The 22,934-nt window shown below is 46.9% G+C and overlaps 1 protein-coding gene across 2 annotated transcripts in view; it reads left to right on the top strand.

Annotated features, from left to right (window-relative positions):
* Positions 1-2,896: 2,896 nt before the first annotated feature.
* Positions 2,897-22,934, top strand: part of FBXO21 (F-box protein 21) — a 63,500-nt gene continuing 43,462 nt past the window's right edge. Inside the window, exons 1-5 of one of the 2 annotated variants that reach the window (XM_089677149.1) lie at positions 2,897-3,212; positions 8,382-8,517; positions 11,670-11,753; positions 15,058-15,155; positions 16,394-16,515. In XM_089677149.1, coding sequence (XP_089533275.1) covers positions 2,935-3,212; positions 8,382-8,517; positions 11,670-11,753; positions 15,058-15,155; positions 16,394-16,515 — 718 coding nt within the window. In that variant the 5' untranslated portion in view covers positions 2,897-2,934. The remainder of the gene's footprint in view (positions 3,213-8,381; positions 8,518-11,669; positions 11,754-15,057; positions 15,156-16,393; positions 16,516-22,934) is intronic. The other variant, XM_089677156.1, reaches the window with a different exon arrangement.

The raw sequence follows: 22,934 nt of genomic DNA, 5'->3' as shown, positions 1-22,934 counted from the left end.
AGCGCTTTACAAAATGAAGGTAGACATTACAGTTACAATACAATTTGGTACAAGAGGAAACAGAGGGCCCTGCTCGTTAGAGCTTACAATCTAGGAGGAAGGATTAAGTGATACAAAAGGTGATAGCTGTGGGGGGATGAGCTGATGGAGGAAATAAATGGCAGTTTACTAGGTAGAAGCAGGACAGACTTCTTTAGCCTCCCTGGAGGTATTCCTGAGTGTAGCTCGGGGTAAAGTTTCAGTACCACAAGCGGTAACCCCGAGCTACACTTGGGAATACCTTACAGCGCTGCTCCGGGATCCCTTCTGCACTTAACCTTGCCCTTCGCTCCTGCGATGTCCCCACTGCAGCGTCCCAGGCCATCTCCTCCAGCTGATGCCGGCATCTGTCTTCTGGGTTCCATTCCCTGCAACGTCGTGACATTCACTAAATACACTAAAATCACATAGTAAAACATTACTGTATCAAACCATTTCACATAAATTTTGTCCCTAGTGCTTTATCCTGTGCCCTGCCTGCATTTTTACTGTTCTTTCTGCCTGGAAACTGAGAAATGTCCATGGTGTCCAAAAAGTGTCCCTTTAGGTCAAAAGCGGTTTTATACCAGCTAGAGAACAGCGATAGTAAATTAGAACTACTTGCAGAATTGAGTGATAATGATTCGTGGGGAAATTCGTCATCAGACACTGAAAATGATTTTGCGACTTTGCTCAGTGATGTGCGAACTTGGCGCTCTATTTCAAATTTCAGTGTTTTTGGTTTGATTATATTATTGAATTACATTTATTATTATATTATTATTTTTTATGATTATTTATTAAACTATAATTTATGATTTCGTGTTTCAAATTTTTTCATACCCGGAATGTTTACTAGACTCTTGTTCGGACAGATTTCAGTGAGTTATTCCTAAAATCTACAGGCCTACAATAAAAAAACAACATATTTGCATGCAAAAAATGTACCGATTTGAGCACAGAAATGCTGACATAATCAGACTGGTAGAGAGGCTACAGAGAAAGGTTTTCAGGGATCGTCTAAAGGTGGGTAGATTTGGAGACAGCCGGACAGATTAGGGTAGAGAGTTCCATAGGATGGGAGAAGTTCGGGAGAAGTCCTGGAGGCGAGCATGGGAGGTGATACGGGAACTAGAGAGCAGAAGGTGTTGGGAGGATTGGAGAGAGCAGTTTGGTTGATACTTTGAGACCAGGTTGGTGATGTAGCTGGGGGCAGAGTTGTGGATGACTTTGTAAGTTGTTACTGTTTTGAATTTTATTTGTTGAGCGAGTGGAAGCCAGTGGAGGGATTGGCAGAGAGGGGTAGCAGACACTGAATGGTTGGTAAGGTGGATGAGCCTGGCAGCATTCATGATGGACTGGAGGGAGGATAGCCTATGTAAAGGTAAGCCAATGAGGAGGGAGTTGTAGTAGTCGAGGCAATAGATTTTCAGGGAGTAGATTAGGAGCTTCGTGGTATCATTGGTTAAAAAGGGGCGTATTCTGGAGACGTTGCGGAGGTTGAGGTGGCATGATTTGGACAGGGATTGGATGTGGGCCTGAAAGGATAGTTCAGAATCAAGGGTTACACCTAGCACCCTGGCATGCAGGGATGGGTTGGTATTGGTGCTATTGATCATGACTGAGAAATCAGGTGAAGGGGCATGTGGGTGAAGAAATATTATGAGCTCAGTTTTGGATAGATTGATTTTTAGGAAGTGGTGTGACATCCAGTCTGATATGTCTGTTAGTAAATCGGTGATACGGTAAGAAACTGAAGGGGTGAGCTGAGGAGTAGAGAGATATATTTGTGTGTCATCAGCATAGAAATGGTATTGGAAACCATGGGAAGCCATCAGCTGACCCAGGGAAGAAGTGTAGATTGAGAATAGAAGATGTACAAGGACAGAACCTTGGGGGACCCCGACAGTAAGATGAGTAGGAGAGGAGGAAGTAGAGTTGTAAGTGACACTGAAGGTGCGGTGAAATAGGTAAGATTAAAACCAATGGAGAGCATAGTCACGGAGACCAAGTAAATGGAGTTTTTTTTGAGGAGGGGGTGATCAACTGTGTCAAAGGCAGCGGAGAGGTCCAAGAGCAAGAGTACGGAATAGTGACCATGACTTTGCACACGGGCAATCCCATCAGCATTATAGTTACCCCTTGTGCTGCCCTAGGCAACACTAAAATCGGCTGCGACCACCATCCGCCACCGATGCCCACCTGCGATCACAAGGGAATTCCAGCCTGTGTTCAGCAGTGGCGAGGAGGGTGGCTCTGCGCTCTGGGTGAAGAGCGGCTCCGGAGTGAGAGGACTGACCAGAGACCGGAACCTTGTCATGAAGAATGTGACGGTCAGGTCAACTGGCTTGCCAGTGCTGGGGACAGGGGTATCGGCCCAGTGTGCAGGGGCAAGAGCGGGGAACCTGCAGGAGACAATGGGGGCAGCAGGGAGCTCAGATGAGCTTGTTGCGGAAGCCGCTGCCTCATCACAGTAAAGGGGTGGTGCTGCCCCCCTGAAAATTGCTGACCCCCCTCTAAAAATTGCTGCCCCAGGCAAACGCCTTGTTTGCCTCTTGGTAGATATGCTGCCGAATCCCCTTCATGAACGGAACACACTGCAATGCTGTAGTAGGTGTTCCCTAGGACACGGACATTATGTCAAATACTTCTTCATGGGTAAACTATTGACAAAGGTTGCTTTATAGTATAATTTATCGAAGGAAGAAACCCGAATTACTTCCACACAACGTCCCTCACCATACCAGTCCCTATGAGAGCTTTGTCCGAGCTCCCTCCCTGCCCCCACTCACTGTTCTCTCCCTGCCCCCACTCACTGTTCCCTCTGGCCTGCTATGGGATTATACAACCCCGCACACACGTCATCATACGGCGACCACCGGCTCTCCTATAACGTGTAGGCCATGTAAACAAAAGATGGCTGCTGCCTTGACTGCTGAAGATGCAAAGAGCAGTCTGCACGATGATAGCGATTCCTCGGCCAGTACGGCGAGCTGCTGCTCCCCGGCAGATGAGGACAGGACACTGCCAGTGTGCCCGGGCCTGGCGGTGCTGCCGGAGGAGCTGCTGGAGCTCATCCTATGTAAGGGGGATCTAGACTACAGGGACATCGCCAGCGTCAGTAGTGTCTGCAGACGGCTCCGAGCGGTGTGTGCCACCCGGGGGAAAATATGGAGGAAGCAGCTGTTTACTCGGTGAGAGAATAATCGGGTGTGAGAGGGTAACCATGACCTAGGGATCGGTCAGTGTGAGAAGGTACAGGGAGATCAGGGATCGGTCAGTGTGGGAAAAGGTACAGGGAGATCAGGGATCGGTCAGTGTGAGAAGTTACGGGGAGATCGAGGATCGGTCAGTGTGGGAAGGTACAGGGAGATCAGGGATCGGTCAGTGTGAGAAGGTACAGGGAGATCAGGGATCGGTCAGTGTGAGAAGTTACGGGGAGATCGAGGATCGGTCAGTGTGGGAAGGTACAGGGAGATCAGGGATCGGTCAGTGTGAGAAGTTACGGGGAGATCGAGGATCGGTCAGTGTGGGAAGGTACAGGGAGATCAAGGATCGGTCAGTGTGAGAAGTTACGGGGAGATCGAGGATCGGTCAGTGTGGGAAGGTACAGGGAGATCAGGGATCGGTCAGTGTGAGAAGTTACGGGGAGATCGAGGATCGGTCAGTGTGGGAAGGTACAGGGAGATCAGGGATCGGTCAGTGTGAGAAGTTACGGGGAGATCGAGGATCAGTCAGCGTGAGAAGGTACATGGAGATCAGGCAGTGGTCAGTGTGGGAGCAGGTACGGGGAGATCAAGCAGTGGTCAGTGTGGGAAAAGGTATAAGGAGATCGAGGATCGGTCAGTTTGGGAAAAGGTACAGGGAGATCAGGGATCAGTCAGTGTGGGGAAAGGTACAGGGAGATCAGAGAGTGGTCAGTGTGGGGAAAGGCACAGGGAGATCAGAGAGTGGTCAGTGTGGGAGTAGGTACAGGGAGATCAGAGAGCGGTCAGTGTGGGGAAAGGCACAGGGAGATCAGAGAGCGGTCAGTGTGGGGAAAGGCACAGGGAGATCAGAGAGCGGTCAGTGTGGGGAAAGGCACAGGGAGATCAGAGAGCGGTCAGTGTGGGGAAAGGCACAGGGAGATCAGAGAGCGGTCAGTGTGGGGAAAGGCACAGGGAGATCAGAGAGCGGTCAGTGTGGGGAAAGGCACAGGGAGATCAGAGAGCGGTCAGTGTGGGGAAAGGCACAGGGAGATCAGAGAGCGGTCAGTGTGGGGAAAGGCACAGGGAGATCAGAGAGCGGTCAGTGTGGGGAAAGGCACAGGGAGATCAGAGAGCGGTCAGTGTGGGGAAAGGCACAGGGAGATCAGAGAGCGGTCAGTGTGGGGAAAGGCACAGGGAGATCAGAGAGCGGTCAGTGTGGGGAAAGGCACAGGGAGATCAGAGAGCGGTCAGTGTGGGGAAAGGCACAGGGAGATCAGAGAGCGGTCAGTGTGGGGAAAGGCACAGGGAGATCAGAGAGCGGTCAGTGTGAGAAAAGGCACAGGGAGATCAGAGAGTGGTCAGTGTGAGAAAAGGCACAGGGAGATCAGAGAGTGGTCAGTGTGAGAAAAAGTACAGGGAGATCAGGGATTGGTCAGTGTGGGAGTAGGTACAGGGAGATCGGGGATCGATCAGTGTGGGAGCAGGTATGAGGAGATCGAGGATCAGTCAGTGTGGGAAAAGGTACAGGGAGATCAGAGAGTGGTCAGTGTGAGAAAAGGTACAGAGAGATTGGTCAGTGTGGGAGCAGGTACGGGGAGATCGGGGATTGGTCAGTGTGGGAACAGGTACGGGGAGATCGGGGATTGGTCAGTGTGGGAGCAGGTATGGGGAGATCGAGGATCGGTAAGTGTGGGAAAAGGTACAGGGAGATCAGAGAGTGGTCAGTGTGAGAAAAGGTACAGGGAGATCAGAGAGTGGTCAGTGTGGGAAAAGGTTCAGGGATCGGTCAGTGTGGGAGCAGGTACGGGGAGATCAGGGATCGGTCAGTGTGGGAGCAGGTATGGGGAGATCGAGGATCGGTAAGTGTGGGAAAAGGTACAGGGAGATCAGAGAGTGGTCAGTGTGAGAAAAGGTACAGGGAGATCAGAGAGTGGTCAGTGTGGGAAAAGGTTCAGGGATCGGTCAGTGTGGGAGCAGGTACGGGGAGATCAGGGATCGGTCAGTGTGGGAGAAGGTATGGGGAGATCGAGGATCGGTCAGTGTGGGAGAAGGTACGGGGAGATCGAGGATCGGTCAGTGTGGGAGAAGGTACGGGGAGATCGAGGATCGGTCAGTGTGGGAGAGGGTACGGGGAGATCGAGGATCGGTCAGTGTGGGAGACGGTACGGGGAGATCGAGGATCGGTCAGTGTGGGAGAAGGTACGGGGAGATCGAGGATCGATCAGTGTGGGAGACGGTACGGGGAGATCGAGGATCGATCAGTGTGGGAGACGGTACGGGGAGATCGAGGATCGGTCAGTGTGGGAGAAGGTACGGGGAGATCGAGGATCGGTCAGTGTGGGAGAAGGTACGGGGAGATCGAGGATCGGTCAGTGTGGGAGAAGGTACGGGGAGATCGAGGATCGGTCAGTGTGGGACACGGTACGGGGAGATCGAGGATCGGTCAGTGTGGGACACGGTACGGGGAGATCGAGGATCGGTCAGTGTGGGAGACGGTACGGGGAGATCGGGGATCGGTCAGTGTGGGAGAAGGTACGGGGAGATCGGGGATCGGTCAGTGTGGGAGAAGGTATGGGAAGATCGGGATTGGTCACTGCGGCAGAAGGTATGGAGAGATCGGGGATTGGTCAGTGTGGCACAGGGTACAGGGAGATCAGGGATTGGTCAGAATATGAAGTTTTATATGTAATTGAGGGTTTGGCCAGTATGTCGGGCACATAAACAGTGGGTTCAGCGTATTCGGTTTTCCCAACCTATTGCATGCTCCTATCTTCTGGTGAAATAATCTTCCTGTAAATGTGATTAAAAATGTAAATAAAATAAATGATTTCATGTACTGAATGATGTCGTATTTAAGAGGAAATCTGTCAAAGAGTAACATAGAAGCTGCCATTGGTGACCATTCTTTGAAATGCTTTTTGCCTGGTGATTTATATGCACAGGCTAGTAGACCTTCATATGCATATTGTTTTGGTATTATGTGCATTTCAGACTGATATGAGAACAATTTTAATTCAATAACTGTCTACATTACGAGATGTGACAATTTACTCCCTGGAATGGACTATAAAAACTAAAAATAATGTTTCCTTACCTGTACAGTAGATGACATTTGAAGAGGATTTTCTTTGTGATCTTCTGTCAACACTATCTTTGCAGAAATCTTTCTCATTCCCAAATCCTTCATTAGAATCTTCCACACTGTTTCCTTGTCCATGATCAATTCTTCTGCCATCATTCACATGCTCAATCTTCGATCTGAACATACTGGGGTTCTCACTCTGTCCACGTTTGCATCCAAGTTGCCGACTTCTTGCGTTCTCTTGCCGCTCCTCCTTAACCACAAGCCTACAGGGCACTTATACCCCCTTCCTGCCCAGGCCAATTTCCAGCTTTCACGCACTTTGAGTGACAATTGCGCGGTCGTGCAACACTGTACCCATATGACATTTTTATCATTTTTTTGTGACAGAGCTTTCTTTTGGTGGTATTTAATCATCTCTGGGTTTTTTATTTTTTCTTAAACCAAAAACCACTGAAAATTTTGAAAAAAACCTTTTTTCTTAGTTTTTGTTATAACATTTTGTAAATAAGTGATTTTTCTCCTTCACTGATGTGCGCTAATGAGGCTGCAGTGATGGGCACTGGTAGGCTGCACTGATGGGGAGGCACTGGTAGGTGGCACTGATGGGCATTGACAGGCATCACTGATACATGGCACTGTTAGGCGGCACTGACTAGCACTGTTAGGCGGAACTGATAGGCATTGATAGGTGGCACTGACTGGCACTGATGGGTGACACTGAAAGGCAGCTCAGATGGGCACTGATATGTGGCATTGATGTGCACTGGTAGGCACTGATGGGCACTGGCACAAGGCAGTGATGGATACTGACAGGTGGCACTGCTGGGGCTACAGTGATCATCAGGGCACACTGATCATCAGTGCCCTGATGATCAGTGTACATGTCCCCTCCGCAGAAAGCCGATTACCGGCTCTTCTCTCCTCTCGAGCTGTCAGCATGACAGCTCGTGAGGAGAGAAATGCCGATAACAGGCAATTCCCTGTTTACGTGTGATCGGCTGTGATTGGACACAGCTGATCACATGACTGAGCTGACATCATCAGGTCTTTCCGTGATCGGTGATCCGCTGTGTCCGAGGGACACCGCCAATCACCGCGCATGCGCGGTGAGAATGGGAGGACGTCATATAACGTCCTCCCAGAACGAGAGAACCACCTTGCGTCTGTCATATTACTATTTGGCGGGTGGGAGGTGGTTAAACCGCCTATGCCATTCAAAAACACTTGATTTATTCATGGAATGTTCACCATAAGCCTGTTGTAACAGATCTAAAGTTTCACTTGTACTTTTGCCAATTTTCACACAAACTTTGATGTTAATCCACTGCTCCAGATATGTCACTCCTTTTCCTCCAGGAGCACAATACACACAAGTGTGAGTCAACTGGTCTGCGACCCAAGTGAGTCCAAGTTAGAACATGTCAGAACACACTCAAGTGCAAATGCTGTGTGACTGTTCACCATAGTGCTACACCACGGGCATTCTGGGAATTAAATTGTCACACCTCGTATATCTCCTGTCTCTGTAAAGAACAGTAAACAATTGTGCTGGTTCAAGTTCCTCTGTCTATAGTGCAGCTACATGGGTGCTCTGGAATTCTAAGGCAGCACTGAACAACCTCACTTTAAGGGGTTTATTTACTAAAGCTGGAGAGTCCAAAATCAGACTCCCTTCTGCATAGAAACCAATCAGCTTCTAACCTCAGCTTGTTCAATGAAGCTTTGGCAATGAAACCTGGAAGCTGATTGGTTTCTATGCAGAAGGGAGTCTGATTTTGGACTCTCCAGCTTTAGTAAATAAACCCCTAAATGTCCATCTTGAAACCAGGATTTGGATGTAAACACGCTATCCTTGCTCAATGGAATCTGAATCCTTCAATATTACCTGTTAACTAATAAACTCCCAAAAATTGTTGGGTGATACTGTTCCTCCAGGACTGGCATTGTGTTATACTCCTATTGCTTCAGTTTTCATTGATCGTTTTGAGGTATTTTTTGTTTTTGCATCCCAAAAACTGACACCATATTTAAATGCTAATATGCCAACATCTATGTCTACAAGATAGCTTAGTGTTTATTGTATTATGTAGATGGCCATCAATAATCAAGTACTACAACCAAATGGACCTTCCAGATTGGCAGGAGGAGTATAAAACTCGGCACAAGGCTGGCATAGCCGCACGAAAAATAGTGTCTGCATTCTCAAAGGAACTCATCATTGAACATGTAAGTTATATTTCTTGAACTTTTTATGTTTGTAAATATAGCAATCTGAATGTTTATAGCCAAACTTTTATTAGATTCACATGGCAGATAATCCAGTCTATCTTCTGAGCCAGCTTGAGATGTAAACTTCATTTTAGTATTTACGTAGATTTAGTAGTTTGTGTTTTTGATGACCATTGAGTTGCTATTTCTACTGTATTTTTTTTCTTTTTTATTCCCTGTAAAATAAAAATGATTTTGTTATTAGAAATAGACATTCTCATCTGATACTTCCTGGTATTTTGCAATAACAGATTTTGCCAGTATTCAGAGTTGCAGAGGAAAACAGTAGCTTGAGCTAAAGAAAAAAAAAATACTTTCAGTTGCCTTGTGTGTCTTTGTCCCCTGTTAAATGAAGGTGTCACTTTCATGAATCTTTTGCCAGACTTTGGAGTGCTGTACCTGGACCCAGCTAGACTGGACATGTGGGACTAGTGATTTCTAGACCTTTGTTTGCTGGTAAAAGTTAGCAGCTCTTTCCAGGTCTAAAGCCACGTTGCTGCCTACGTGCTCTGAAGACTCACTTTGTTGCGTAATGCCATTTGCACTGAGGAATTGGGAGCTACCATGCTATTGCACAGCTGGGCGTCTTTCAAATTTTCCACTTCTGATTGTTCTATTATAAAAAAATGTTCACACTGAGTGACTGAGTTCTGATGTTATCTGCTGTGTGGAGTGTCCTGTTTGCTCTGCAATCTCTTTTCACACTGTTCAGCATAGGGGAGGTGCCATCCCGCTGCTGCCTCTGCCCTGGAAAGCATCACATGGAACCTTAGTCACTGGTCTGTTCCTAGTGCCTGCTTACAGTGACCTGGTCACCTTGGACCATCTGACCCTAGCATTAGCTGCCTAGGTGAGTACCTGACACCTTGGCTCATACTTTGGGTCTAGTTGCATCACTGACCCGTAAGCAAAACCTTTCTGCACATAGATACAGAGATGATAGGCCCACTGCTATGGGCGACCCCAGCCATACTCTACTACTCCTACTGGATGTCATCTGAGAGGACCAGTGACCCTGTAGTTATAGAATCTGCACCATTAGTGTTTTTCTCAGCACTGCCAGGTGAGGCCAAGTCCTCTACCCTGTTCTCAGGGGGCTCCACTGCATCTCAGTACTTTGTGACTAAATTCACTCAATTCCTCATGGGTACATTCCATAGAGGCTTTGAGCATGCCTACGGCACCTTCTTTTCCACAAGCTGGTCCACTGATTGCTGTGACCATCTTGGACTCTGAAGAGAGGCCTCACAGTCTATTGCCTTCACCTCAGAATTTGAAGAGGTCTTTCAGACCATTGATGCAGTGCATACTACCCTATGTTTTGAAGGATCAACCTGCTGTCTTTAGCCTTTCAGAGCTCATACAGCTGCAAAGACCTTTCCACTTCATATGCTATCTGAGGTATTTCTCTGAGGACTGAAGTACTATAAAGTACTCTGGAGGGTCCTAAGCTTCCATCTGAGAGTGTGGTTAAACTTTTTTTCCCTTTGAATGGGAATTGGTTAAGTGGTGTATACCTACCTTTTTTAAAGATTCTCCTGACCAGCATTCAAAATCTCTCTCTAAATCCCAGTTTGATCTGGCAGGTTCTTCCCTCAGTCTTGTGTTGGCAGTGACATTAATCTGTCAAAAATGGTAGAATGGGTTAGATCCCTCATAAAGGATCTCTCCACCAACTGGGTGGACCCCTTCTTAATTGAGCTTGTTAAGCTAGGTATGGCTAAAGTGCATACAAATGTTATGGTTAAGTTGCTGGAACGCTAATGCCACTCCCAAAGACAATCTGAATCGCTTTGCCTGCAAGGGACATCGTCTCTTTGGTCCTACACTTGATATGTGATAAGGAATGCCACAGAAGGCTAGCGTGTACACATGCCTTATCATAGATGGTCTAGGGAGAGTTCAGCTGAATCCCACTCTTTTCCTTCATTTACTTCTGCAGTACCAATGTTCAAAAATGAATCAAAGTCTTTACCAATTAACTTCAGACTGGTAAATTTAACTTCTATTGTCGGGAAGATACTTGCTAGTTTAATAAAAGACCGCATAGAAGAGTTTTAATAGAAAATAATTCTTTAAGCTGCAGACAGAACGGATTCACAAAAGTACAAATTTGTCAAACAAATCTGATTTTATATATCTTTATCTTTATATGATCCTTCTGATGTCCTCTTCAGCAGCTCCTTCTTATCTTCTTTACTACTACACAGTTAATGCATGTTTTCCTCTCTCCTTTTACCCCTGGACGCTTTGTTGCAGCCCATGTGTCAACTCAGTCACTGGAGCTGTCCCCCATTTGGGACAGAAAATCCCCTATCATTTAGACATGAAAATCCCTTTAGAGTCCATGGTACTTCTCAGGGCCTGTTATTTCTAGAGGAACCCCTTGATTTTCTAGGTGAGCCGGGACCAGCTCTTACTGTTCTACCTGGCTAAGGACTTGGATCCTTAGTGTCACCAATGCATACTTGTTACTTCTCAGAGCACTGGCTCCTTTTTTTTTTTTAATTTTTCTTCACAGGAGGTCAGACGACTTCCTGTCAAGAGTCAGTTCATTCCTAAACACCTGCAAGATCTGGCTGGGTCAGGCTTTGCCTGGTTCCAGTGTTTTAATTGTCTGTCACCTGTGGGTAAGGTTTTCCAGATAAAGTTCTCGCCACCAAGGTCCTTGGCCTATGTAGTCTCAGATCCCTTGTCATTAGACAAGGTGTCAACCCCTTCTCCTCCCTTGGGTGAGCATTGGACACTAGGGGAACCTCCTTTTTAAGGTCACCTCCTCGAATCCTATATTTTCCCTGCCCATTTCAGCCCCCTTTTCTTTTGTTACAGGTTTCTGAGCAGACCAGTAGGTCTGTTTCTATGTACCAGGTATTCCCTAGTGTGATCCATTTGCCTCTTCAGAAGGCTGGGATAGTTTCATCTCCCTGTATCCAGGGGAGTTTCACTCATTGGAGATGATTGATAGCTCCGTATCCAGGGGGTTTTGCTCATTGAATGCTTGGTGGCCCCATACCCTTCACTCATAGATTCTGCTCTTGGGCTGCATGTATTGTAGTTCCCAGTTTTTCTTGTGCCTGTTAATGATTGTTGCTGTGTTGTCCACCCCTCAGCTGGACTGCTTTTGGACTCAACAGTTTCTCAACACTACCTGGATTCTTTTGTCCCTCAACATACTTCCAAGAAAGGATTTTATGGTGAATACAGAATCCATCATTTTTTTTCATTGTTTGTTTGTTTTTTGTTTTGTTTTCTTGAACTAATAAAAACTTTTTTAACAAACACATTGTTCTCTCTTTCTTTCCCCCTCTCCCCCTCTCTCCCCCCCCTCTCCCCCTCTCTCCCCCCTCTCTCCCCCCTCTCTCCCCCTCTCTCCCCCCTCTCCCCCTCTCTCCCCCCTCTCCCCCTCTCTCCCCCCCTCCCCCCTCTCTCTCTCCCCCACTCTCTCTCTCCCCCCCTCTCTCCTCTCCCCCCTCTCTCTCCTCTCCCCTCTCTCTTCTCCCCACCCCCCCACGCTCTCTCTATCTCTCCTAACCCCCTCCCTCACCCCCTCTCTCTCCTCGCCCCCTCACCTCTCGCTCCCCCCCCCCTCTCCTCTCTCTCTCCCCCTCTCTCCCTCCTCTCTCGCACGCATCTCTCTCTCTCACGCATCTCTCTCTCTCACGCATCTCTCTCTCTCACGCATCTCTCTCTCTCTCTCTCTCTCTCTCACGCATCTCTCTCTCGCACGCATCTCTCTCTCGCACGCATCTCTCTCTCTCACGCATCTCTCTCTCTCTCTCTCTCTCTCACGCATCTCTCTCTCTCTCTCTCTCACGCATCTCTCTCTCTCTCACGCATCTCTCTCTCTCACGCATCTCTCTCTCTCACGCATCTCTCTCTCTCTCTCTCACGCATCTCTCTCTCGCACGCATCTCTCTCTCTCACGCATCTCTCTCTCTCTCTCTCTCTCTCACGCATCTCTCTCTCTCTCTCTCACGCATCTCTCTCTCTCTCACGCATCTCTCTCACGCATCTCTCTCTCTCTCGCGCATCTCTCTCTCTCGCGCATCTCTCTCTCTCGCGCATCTCTCTCTCTCTCTCTCGCGCATCTCTCTCTCTCTCTCGCGCATCTCTCTCTCTCTCTCGCGCATCTCTCTCTCTCTCTCGCGCATCTCTCTCTCTCTCTCGCGCATCTCTCTCTCTCTCTCGCGCATCTCTCTCTCTCTCTCGCGCATCTCTCTCTCTCTCTCTCGCATCTCTCTCTCTCTCGCGCGCATCTCTCTCTCTCTCTCTCGCGCATCTCTCTCTCTCTCTCGCGCATCTCTCTCTCTCTCTCTCGCGCATCTCTCTCTCTCTCTCGCGCATCTCTCTCTCTCTCTCGCGCGCATCTCTCTCTCTCTCTCGCGCGCATCTCTCTCTCTCGCGCGCATCTCTCTCTCTCGCGCGCGCGCATCTCTCTCTCTCTCTCGCGCATCTCTCTCTCGCGCATCTCTCTCTCGCGCATCTCTCTCTCGCGCATCTCTCTCTCTCTCTCGCGCATCTCTCTCTCTCTCTCGCGCATCTCTCTCTCTCTCTCGCGCATCTCTCTCTCTCTCTCGCGCGCATCTCTCTCTCTCTCTCGCGCGCATCTCTCTCTCTCTCGCGCGCATCTCTCTCTCTCGCGCGCATCTCTCTCTCGCGCGCATCTCTCTCTCGCACGCATCTCTCTCTCGCACGCATCTCTCTCTCTCTCTCTCTCGCACGCATCTCTCTCTCTCTCTCTCGCACGCATCTCTCTCTCTCTCTCTCGCACGCATCTCTCTCTCTCTCTCTCGCACGCATCTCTCTCTCTCTCTCTCGCACGCATCTCTCTCTCTCTCGCACGCATCTCTCTCTCTCTCGCACGCATCTCTCTCTCTCTCTCTCTCGCACGCATCTCTCTCTCTCTCTCTCTCGCACGCATCTCTCTCTCTCTCTCTCTCTCGCACGCATCTCTCTCTCTCTCTCTCGCACGCATCTCTCTCTCTCTCTCTCTCTCTCTCGCACGCATCTCTCTCTCTCTCTCTCTCTCTCGCACGCCTCTCTCTCTCTCTCTCTCTCGCACGCCTCTCTCTCTCTCTCTCTCTCTCGCACGCATCTCTCTCTCTCTCTCGCACGCACGCATCTCTCTCTCTCTCTCGCACGCATCTCTCTCTCTGTCGCACGCATCTCTCTCTGTCGCACGCATCTCTCTCTGTCGCACGCATCTCTCTCTGTCGCACGCATCTCTCTCTGTCGCACGCATCTCTCTCTGTCGCACGCATCTCTCTCTGTCGCACGCATCTCTCTCTGTCGCACGCATCTCTCTCTCTCGCACGCATCTCTCTCTCTCGCACGCATCTCTCTCTCTCGCACGCATCTCTCTCTCTCGCACGCATCTCTCTCTCTCGCACGCATCTCTCTCTCTCGCACGCATCTCTCTCTCTCGCACGCATCTCTCTCTCTCGCACGCATCTCTCTCTCTCCCTCCCCCGCACCCCTCTCTCCCTCCCACCCCTCTCTCCCTCCCTCGCACCCCTCCCTCCCTCGCACCTCTCCCTCCCTCCCTCGCACCTCTCCCTCCCTCCCTCGCACCTCTCTCTCCCTCCCCCGCACCCCTCTCTCGCTCCCACCCCTCTCTCCCTCCCTCGCACCCCTCCCTCCCTCCCTCGCACCTCTCCCTCTCTCCCTCCCTCGCACCTCTCCCTCTCTCCCTCCCTCGCACCTCTCTCTCCCTCCCTCGCACCTCTCCCTCCCTCCCTCGCACCTCTCCCTCCCTCCCTCGCACCTCTCCCTCCCTCCCTCGCACCTCTCTCTCCCTCCCTCGCACCTCTCTCTCCCTCCCTCGCACCTCTCTCTCCCTCCCTCGCACCTCTCTCTCCCTCCCTCGCACCTCTCTCTCCCTCCCTCGCACCTCTCTCTCCCCCCTTCTCTCTCCCTCTCTCATACCCCCCTCTCTCTCTACTCTCTCCTCACCCCCCTCTCTCTCTACTCTCTCCTCACCTCCCTCTCTCGCCTCTCCCCCTCTCCCGCCCCCCCCTCTCTCTCTCATACCCTCTCCCTCCCTCGCACCTCTCCCTCCCTCCCTCGCACCTCTCCCTCCCTCCCTCGCACCTCTCTCTCCCTCCCTCGCACCTCTCTCTCCCCCCCCCTTCTCTCTCCCTCTCTCTCCCTCTCTCATACCCCCCTCTCTCTCTACTCTCTCCTCATCCCCCTCTCTCGCCTCTCCCCCTCTCCCGCCCCCTCTCTCGCCTCTCCCCCTCTCCCGCCCCCCCTCTCTCGCCTCTCCCCCTCTCCCGCCCCCCTCTCTCTCCTCTCCCCCTCTCCCGCCCCCCCCTCTCTCTCTCTCATACCCCCTCTCTCTCTCACCCCCTCTTTTTTTCTCTCTCTCACTCGATTTGCAGATTATATACTTCTGAATCATTCAGATTGTGACCTTTATGATAATGTATTGTAATGTTGTGTTTTTGTTTGTTTGTTTTTTGTTGTTTTTTTTTTTTTTTCTTTTTTTTTCTTTATTAGCGTTTGCCTTGTGAAGGTTTTAATGATCTTGAGAGTTTGGGCCATCCTACACATTTTATTGAAGATGAGTTATTGTCTATACTTGGTACAGAGAGCTGGTAAGTTACCATTGTGTTATCACAGTGATGTTTTTGCATATGACTGTCAGATTCTACTTGCCCAATTACCTATTGTCTGAAGCTCTGTATTTCCAATCTCTGTCCTGGTACCTGAAAACAAAGCTTGTTTATAAACTGAATTTTTTTCCAATATCCGCCTGGTCCTATAACTTTCTTGTCTGGTGCAGGTACTGATTTTTTTTGTTTTGGTTTTTTTAGCAGTGTTTTGTTCTTTTGAACTCATGAAAGTGTTTTTAGTTTTGAAGTATTCTAAAGTAATCTCTCTCTCATACCCCCCCTACACATTAACAAAAATGTAATTTTACATTTTTGTTAATGTGTTCTTTATACTTGTAAAATTGTAAAGCGCATCCTATGCAGGGCTAGATCGCAGTGCCATAGAGCAAAATCCCCAACAGTGGTATATGTGCACTAGCAGAAATCTTTGTTAAATTCAGGAGATCCACTTTGGCTTCCTCTGGTAAATTATACAAAATTGGGGTTTAATTAAAAAAAAAAAATTCCCTTTTAGAAAAACATTTTGAAACAATGTAGAAATGTATTCATTTTGTAGATTTGTGAAAACCTGTGTAGAGGGGGGGAAAGAGCACAATATACCTTTTAATGACCTACTTCTAAAAATGCTAGGTGCCTGCAGCATTGTTAAAACACCACTTTGACTTTATTTTAGTTTTCCAGTCCGCTGGGAATATGATCTTTGCTGATTGTGAAGCTATAGGTCTTACCCAGCGGGGAAGGGGGGGATGTTGGACCTCTGAAGAGAACCCACTGCCTCACACACAGAGCACAAGGGTCTCTGCAGCATGCTGCTCAGGGAAAGGCTTTCCTACTCAGACAGTGGCTTCTTTATAAACAAAACAAACTTTCTTTGCACATCTTATGTTTAGATGTAACTGAAACATATAAAACTGAAACTGACAAAGATGCAGATCGATTTGTAAATTATGAGCACCCAAAACTCTGCCTTTATGGATTTTTTTTTAAAACGCCATATTCAACAACATGGTAGTGTTACTGTAATGCTTCAGTTTACAGTCTTTGAATTAAGATCACAAGGGTAGAAAATGTTGTTTTGTATCTAGAAAGATTGTAGTTCTGCATTATTGGATACCTGGAACAGTGCTAAGTTAAACTTTTGTCCTTGTTATAAAATAAGCACCTCTGTTTTAAGCCATTTTACCATAAAGTTCAGCTGATGACAAATTTTTAATTTTTAGGCAGTATTTTATACAGAAGTATTGTGCAAAGAAGATTCTGTATTGCATGCGCCAAGAGTCTACCATGTCTAAATTTAAAGCATTTCTTCAAAGACCTGCAGACCAACAAGACATTCTAGAAGGTATTTCTTTTTTTTTTAAATATTTGCCTTTGTGCATCCCTAGCTTTTCTAACCTAAAAGTGTTAAACTAAAGCCGGCCATAGATGGATTGAATCTCCGCCGGTTCAGCAGGGACCGGCCAAGATTTGATCCATCTTTGGACAGGCTGGTTGTACTGAAGTCAATCCATTGATCGATTTGTCTACAACAGCCTGTTGGATTTTGTACATGCGATTACTGCCAGTGGCTATAGCCGTTAGCAGTAGACGTGTTTTGCTGGCTGGGAGGGCTCATCGCTGGCAGAACACAGTAGCTCCCCAGGTAGCATTCCCCAATCAATACTAATGGTGTTGATTGGAGAATCAAATGATTTTCTATATTTCCACCCATGGTTGCAGGAAAGAAAATGGCCTGCCTTAGTTGCTGTATTTATTGTCAGTGAAAATAATACATTAACCGCCTCCCACCTGCCATATAGTTAAATGACAGACGCAAGGTGGTTCTCTCGTTCTGGGAGGACGTCATATGTCGTCCTCCCTTTCTAACCGCACATGCGTGGCTCCGGGAGCACGCGGCGCTGCGATCGGCGGTGTGCTGTGTCCCTCGGACACAGCGGATCAACGGAAAGAGCCGAAGATGGCGGCTCGGTCATGTGATCAGCTGTGTCCAATCACAGCTGATCGCATGTAAATAGGGAAATGCCGGTTATTGGCATTTCTCTCCTCACGAGCTGTCACGCTGACAGCTTGAGAGGAGAGCTGGTAATCGGCATTCCTCAGAGGGGACATGTACACTGATCATCAGGGCACTGATGATCAGTGTGCCCTGATGATCTGTGTAGCCCCAGCAGTGCCAGCTGTCAGTGCTCATCAGTGCCACCTGCCAGTGCCACCTATCAGTGCCTACCAGTGCACATCAATGCCACATATCCGTGCCCATCTGAGCTGCCTTTCAGTGTCACCCATCAGTGCCAGTCAGTGCCACCTATCAATGCCAGTCAGTGCCGCCTATCAGTGCCATATATGAGTGCTGCCTTTCAGTGTCCATCAGTGATGCCTGTCAATGCCCATCAGTGCCCAGTGCCACCTATCAGTGTCTCATTAGCGCACATCAGTGAAGGAGAAAAATCACTTATTTACAAAATTTTCTAACAAAAACTACGAAAAAAATGTGATTTTTTTTTTTTTTTTTTTTTTTCAAAATTTTCAGTGGTTTTTAGTTGGTTTAAGAAAAAATAAAAAACCCAGAGTTGATTAAATACCACCAAAATAAAGCTCTATCTGTCACAAAAAAATTATAAAAATTTCATATGAGTACAGTGTTGCATGACCACGCAATTGTCATTCAAAGTGCAACAGCGCTGAAAGCTGGAAATTGGCCTGGGCAGGAAGGGGGTATAAGTGCCCTGTAGGCTAGTGGTTAAAGCTGTAATTGTATAGCCCTATGATCCTATTGTTCTCAAATGAAATAGGCTACCTATGTGTAAAAATACTTGACCATCATGTAACAATTATCTTCTCCTCTATGGGTGTTCCATCCCGTATTTAGGGTGGAACATATAACATGTTCCACCAGCTGCAGCCTCTCCCCCTCTCCTCCCATCCCAATGACAGCGAGCAGGGAATCCTTCTTCTGGTGGCTGTTGTCATTATTTGACAATAATGTGGCCATGTTGAGCTCTGCCCACACGGCCATGCCATTCATTCACAGTTCCCTCTGAATGCACGAAATACAACTCCCGCCAGCCATTGCAACTGTGGGCTTGTAGTTCTGAATGGACTACGGGGTTGCTGATGAGCTGCGCCGTAGTTCATTCACAAACCCTAGAGCTTGTAAACAGTCAAACCATATGAAGGTCCAGGCTGAAAGCTGCAGGTCTTGTATGCAGGAGTGTGGCATTGCACCCCGATTCACTGATCACGAGCGCAATGTTTTCCAAGTTCTTTACGTAGAAAACAAATGCACTTTTTGTTTTTTTTTCTGCAAAAATATGTGCATTTAATATTTTTTCCCAAAAGATGAACTTATCCTTTTAAATTTAAGTTTTGACAAAGGTAAGCTGGTAATATTTAGAACCTAATTTGACCGTTTCAGTAGGGCCTGGCCTACGTTTGATTCATATGTGGCCACTTTGGTTAAACAAAAGTTGACCTTCTGATCGAATTCTATTCAACCGCCCTATTATTATTTTCTCATTCTATAATAGACTGGCAGTAGGCAGTAGACTGCAGTGCTGATCTGTGTATTCTGATGGCATTTCCCCTCCGTCAGAATACACTGGCACAGCAGGGAGGACCCACATCCATATTGAATATATGGATGGGGGAATTGAGTCAGTTTTTTGTTTTTTTTACTCAAGTCTCTAATTGAACAAGAAAAACTGACCCATGTATGGGCAGCTTAAGAGAGAAAATTCATCTGGTGAGTGATTATCACCTAAGTTATACAATAGGGTGAACCATTCACGAAATTGGAAGATGTAGAAAAGTAATCAAACTGTTTAAGCACATTTTACACTGGACACTGAAACAAAAGCACCATCAGCATAAAACAGAGGCTTTTTATTTTTTTTTTAATATGCTCATATAAGCATATGTAAAGTGTATATATGGTTCCACCATGATTGTTACATTTTCAAAGTATTATTTGTGCTCAAAAGTTTGCATACCCTGGCAAAAATTGTGAAATTTTGGCATTGATATTGAAAATATGACTGATCATGCCAAAAAATGCTCTTTTATTGAAGGATGATGATCATATGAAGCCATTTATTATCAAATAGTTGTTTTGGCTCCTTTTTAAATCATAATGATAACAGAAATCACCCAAATGGCCATGATCAAAAGTTTACATACCCTGGAATGTTTGGCCTTGGTGACACACAAGGGCTGAAATGCCACTTAGAGGTCAAGTCCCACATCTGTGGCTTTTTAAATTGCTATTAGTGTTAGTGTATAAATAGTCAATGAGTGTGTTAGCTCTTACAGTGGGGCAAAAAAGTACTTAGTCAGCCACCAATTGTGCAAGTTCTCTAAATTAAAAAGATGAGAGAGGCCTGTAATTGGCATCATAGGTAGACCTCAACTATGAGAGACAAAATGAGAAAAAAATGCAGACAATCACATTGGCTGATTTGGAAAGAATTTATTTGCAAATTATGGTGGAAAATAAGTATTTGGTCAATATCAAAAGTTCATCTCGATACTTTGTTATATATCCTTTGTTGGCAATGACAGAGGTCAAACGTTTCCTGTAAGTCTTCACAAGGTTGGCACACACTGTTGCTGGTATGTTGGCCCATTCCTCCATGCAGATCTCCTCTAGAGCAGTGGTGTTTTGGGGCTGTCGCTGGGCAACACGGACTTTCAACTCCCTCCAAAGGTTTTCTATGGGGTTGAGATCTGGAGACTGGCTAGGCCACTCCAGGACCTTGAAATGCTTCTTACGAAGCCACTCCTTCGTTGCCCGGGCGGTATGTTTGGGATCATTGTCATGTTGGAAGACCCAGCCACGTTTCATCTTCAATGCCCTTGCTGATGGAAGGAGGTTTGCACTCAAAATCTGACGATACATGGCCCCATTCATTCTGTCCTGTACATGGATCAGTCGTCCTGGTCCCTTTGCGGAGAAACAGCCCCAAAGCATGATGTTGCCAACCCCATGCTTCACAGTAGGTATGGTGTTCTTTGGATGCAGCTCAGCATTCTCTCTCCTCCAAACACGACGAGTTGTGTTTCTACCAAACAGTTCTATTTTGGTTTCATCTGACCATCTGACATTCTCCCAATCCTCTTCTGGATCATCCAAATGCTCTCTATCAAACTTCAGACGAGCCTGGACATGTACTGGCTTAAGCAGGGGGACACATCTGACACTGCAGGATCTGAGTCCCTGGCGGTGTAGTGTGTTACTGATGGTAGCCTTTGTTACGTTGGTCCCAGCTCTCTGCAGGTCATTCACTAGGTCCCCCCGTGTGGTCCTGGGATTTTTGCTCACCGTTCTTGTGATCATTTTGACCCCACGGGGTGAGATCTTGCGTGGAGCCCCAGATCGAGGCAGATTATTAGTGGTCTTGTATGTCTTCCATTTTCTAATTATTGCTCCTACAGTTGATTTGTTCACACCAAGCTGCTTGCCTATTGCAGATTCAGTCTTCCCAGCCTGGTGCAGGTCTACAGTTTTTTGTTTCTGGTGTCCTTCGACAGCTCTTTGGTCTTCAGCATAGTGGAGATTGGAGTGTGACTGTTTGAGGTTGTGGACAGGTGTCTTTTATACTGATAACAAGTTCAAACAGGTGCCATTGATACAGGTAATGAGTGCAGGACAGAGGAGCCTCTTAAAGAAGAAGGTACAGGACTGTGAGAGCCAGAAATCTTGCTTGTTTGTAGGTGACCAAATACTTATTTTCCACCATAATTTGCAAATACATTCTTTCCAAATCAGCCAATGTGATTGTGATTGTCTGGATTTTTTTTCTCATTTTGTCTCTCATAGTTGAGGTCTACCTATGATGCCAATTACAGGCCTCTCTCATCTTTTTAAGTGGGAGAACTTGCACAGTTGGTGGCTGACTAAATACTTTTTTGCCCCACTGTATGTGGAAGCACTGACTAGGCTAGATACTGAGGCATGGGGATCAGAGAAGAACTGTCAAAAGTCCTGCGTAACAAGGTAATGTAACTTTTATAAAGATGGAAAAGGACATAAAAAGATGTCCAAAGCCCTGAATATGCCAATGGGTACTGTTAAATCACCTGTTAAGAAGTGGAAAGTTCGGGGATCTCTTGATACCAAGCCAAGTACAGGTAGATCAAGAAAGATTGCAGCCATAACTGATAGAAGAATTGTCTGGGATTCAAAGAAAAATCCACAGACAACCTCAAAAGAAATACAGGCTGCTCTGGAAAAAGATGGTGTGGTTGTTTTGAAGGAGCACAATATGATGACACTTGAACAAAAATGAGCTGCATGGTCGAGGTGCCAGAAAGAAGTCTTTACTGCATCAATGACACAAAAAGGCCTGGTTTTACCCAGTTTTTAACAGTAGCCATTAGCATATTCAGGGCTTTGAACATCTTTTTATATCCTTTCTTCATCTTTATAAAGTTCCATTGCCTTGTTACGCAGGACTTTTGACAGTTTTTTTAGGGAGGGGCTACAGCACTAGGACGCCACGCTGCTGGCACCATGCAGGTCCCAGCAGCCATCTTGGATCATCACTACTACCTTCTCTTTTCTGTGCTCTTTGGGAGCTCTTACCATCTACAGAGGAGGTGAGGTAGATGTCGGCATAAGAGGGAGACCAGACCTTAAAGGGACACCCTGGTTCTTTTAGATTGTTATCTCTATATGCGCAGTGTGATTGCGTATCTGGTGAGTGCGCAGTCTTTACACTTTTCTCTTTTATCACCAATCATTGGAACCAGTCATTTGGATCCGGAAAATTTCTAGGCACCCTACTTTTTGGATTTGTGGATCTTTATCTGGCACGGCGAGTCACTGACTAGTGACACAATACACTATTTATTGTTGATGTGAATGCACTATGTCACTTTAATCACTCACTTTGGGACTGTTATTATCGCTGATATATTGATGCATAAAGCGGTTTAGAATATCTTATTCATAGGTTGTTATCAAGATATCATACATGTTTTATTATTTATACTAGAACCTCATATCTTTATTACGATCACTTGTGCCTTATATCATTTTATTTACGGTTATTTTAGCGCTACACCCTGCTGTTTTATTGTTTACTTTGGAGGTTTTTGGTGCCTTTTGGTGTTTAGCAGCTTATTGACTTTTAGCGCTCACTTATCCCCTTTTCTTAGACCGCCTAGTATCGCTGACGGGGGAGAGACCTGTATGTAAACAATACAGATCTCTGCCCTGTCAGCTCCTACACATTGCTTTGTATTGCTCTGCATAGCAGAGCAATACAAAGCAATGTACTGACACAGTGAAAGACGCACACAGTTAACCCTTTGATTGCCCCAGATGTAAACCCCTTCGTGCCCAGTGTTAATACACCGCGTTCCAAATTATTATGCAAACTCTATTTAAGTGTCACAAAGACGAAATATTTTTGGCCGATGAGCCCAATTTAAAGAAAAACTACTAAAGAACGGTGTTCCACATTATTAAGCAGAGCACCATTTTCAAGCAATATGGGGAAGAAAAAGGATCTCTCTGCTGCCGAAAAGAGTGAAATAGTTCAATGCCTTGGACGAGGTATGAAAACATTAGATATTTCACGAAAACTTAAGCGCGATCATCGCACTATTAAGAGATTTCTGGCTGATTCAGAGCACAGACAGGTTTGTGCAGATAACGGCACATTGAGGAAGATTTCTGCCAGATCCATGCATTGGCTCAAGAGAGCAGCTTCTAAAATACCATTACATAGCAGAAAACAGATATTTGAAGCTGCTGGTGCC

The sequence above is a fragment of the Staurois parvus genome, unplaced genomic scaffold, assembly GCF_062004578.1.
Source record: "Staurois parvus isolate SC_StPar_1 unplaced genomic scaffold, SC_StPar_1.0 ptg000014l, whole genome shotgun sequence".
In the NCBI taxonomy this organism is placed as follows: Eukaryota; Metazoa; Chordata; class Amphibia; order Anura; family Ranidae; genus Staurois; species Staurois parvus.
The sequence above is the reverse complement of the archived record's forward strand: the minus strand, read 5'-3'. Positions and strand labels throughout refer to the sequence as shown.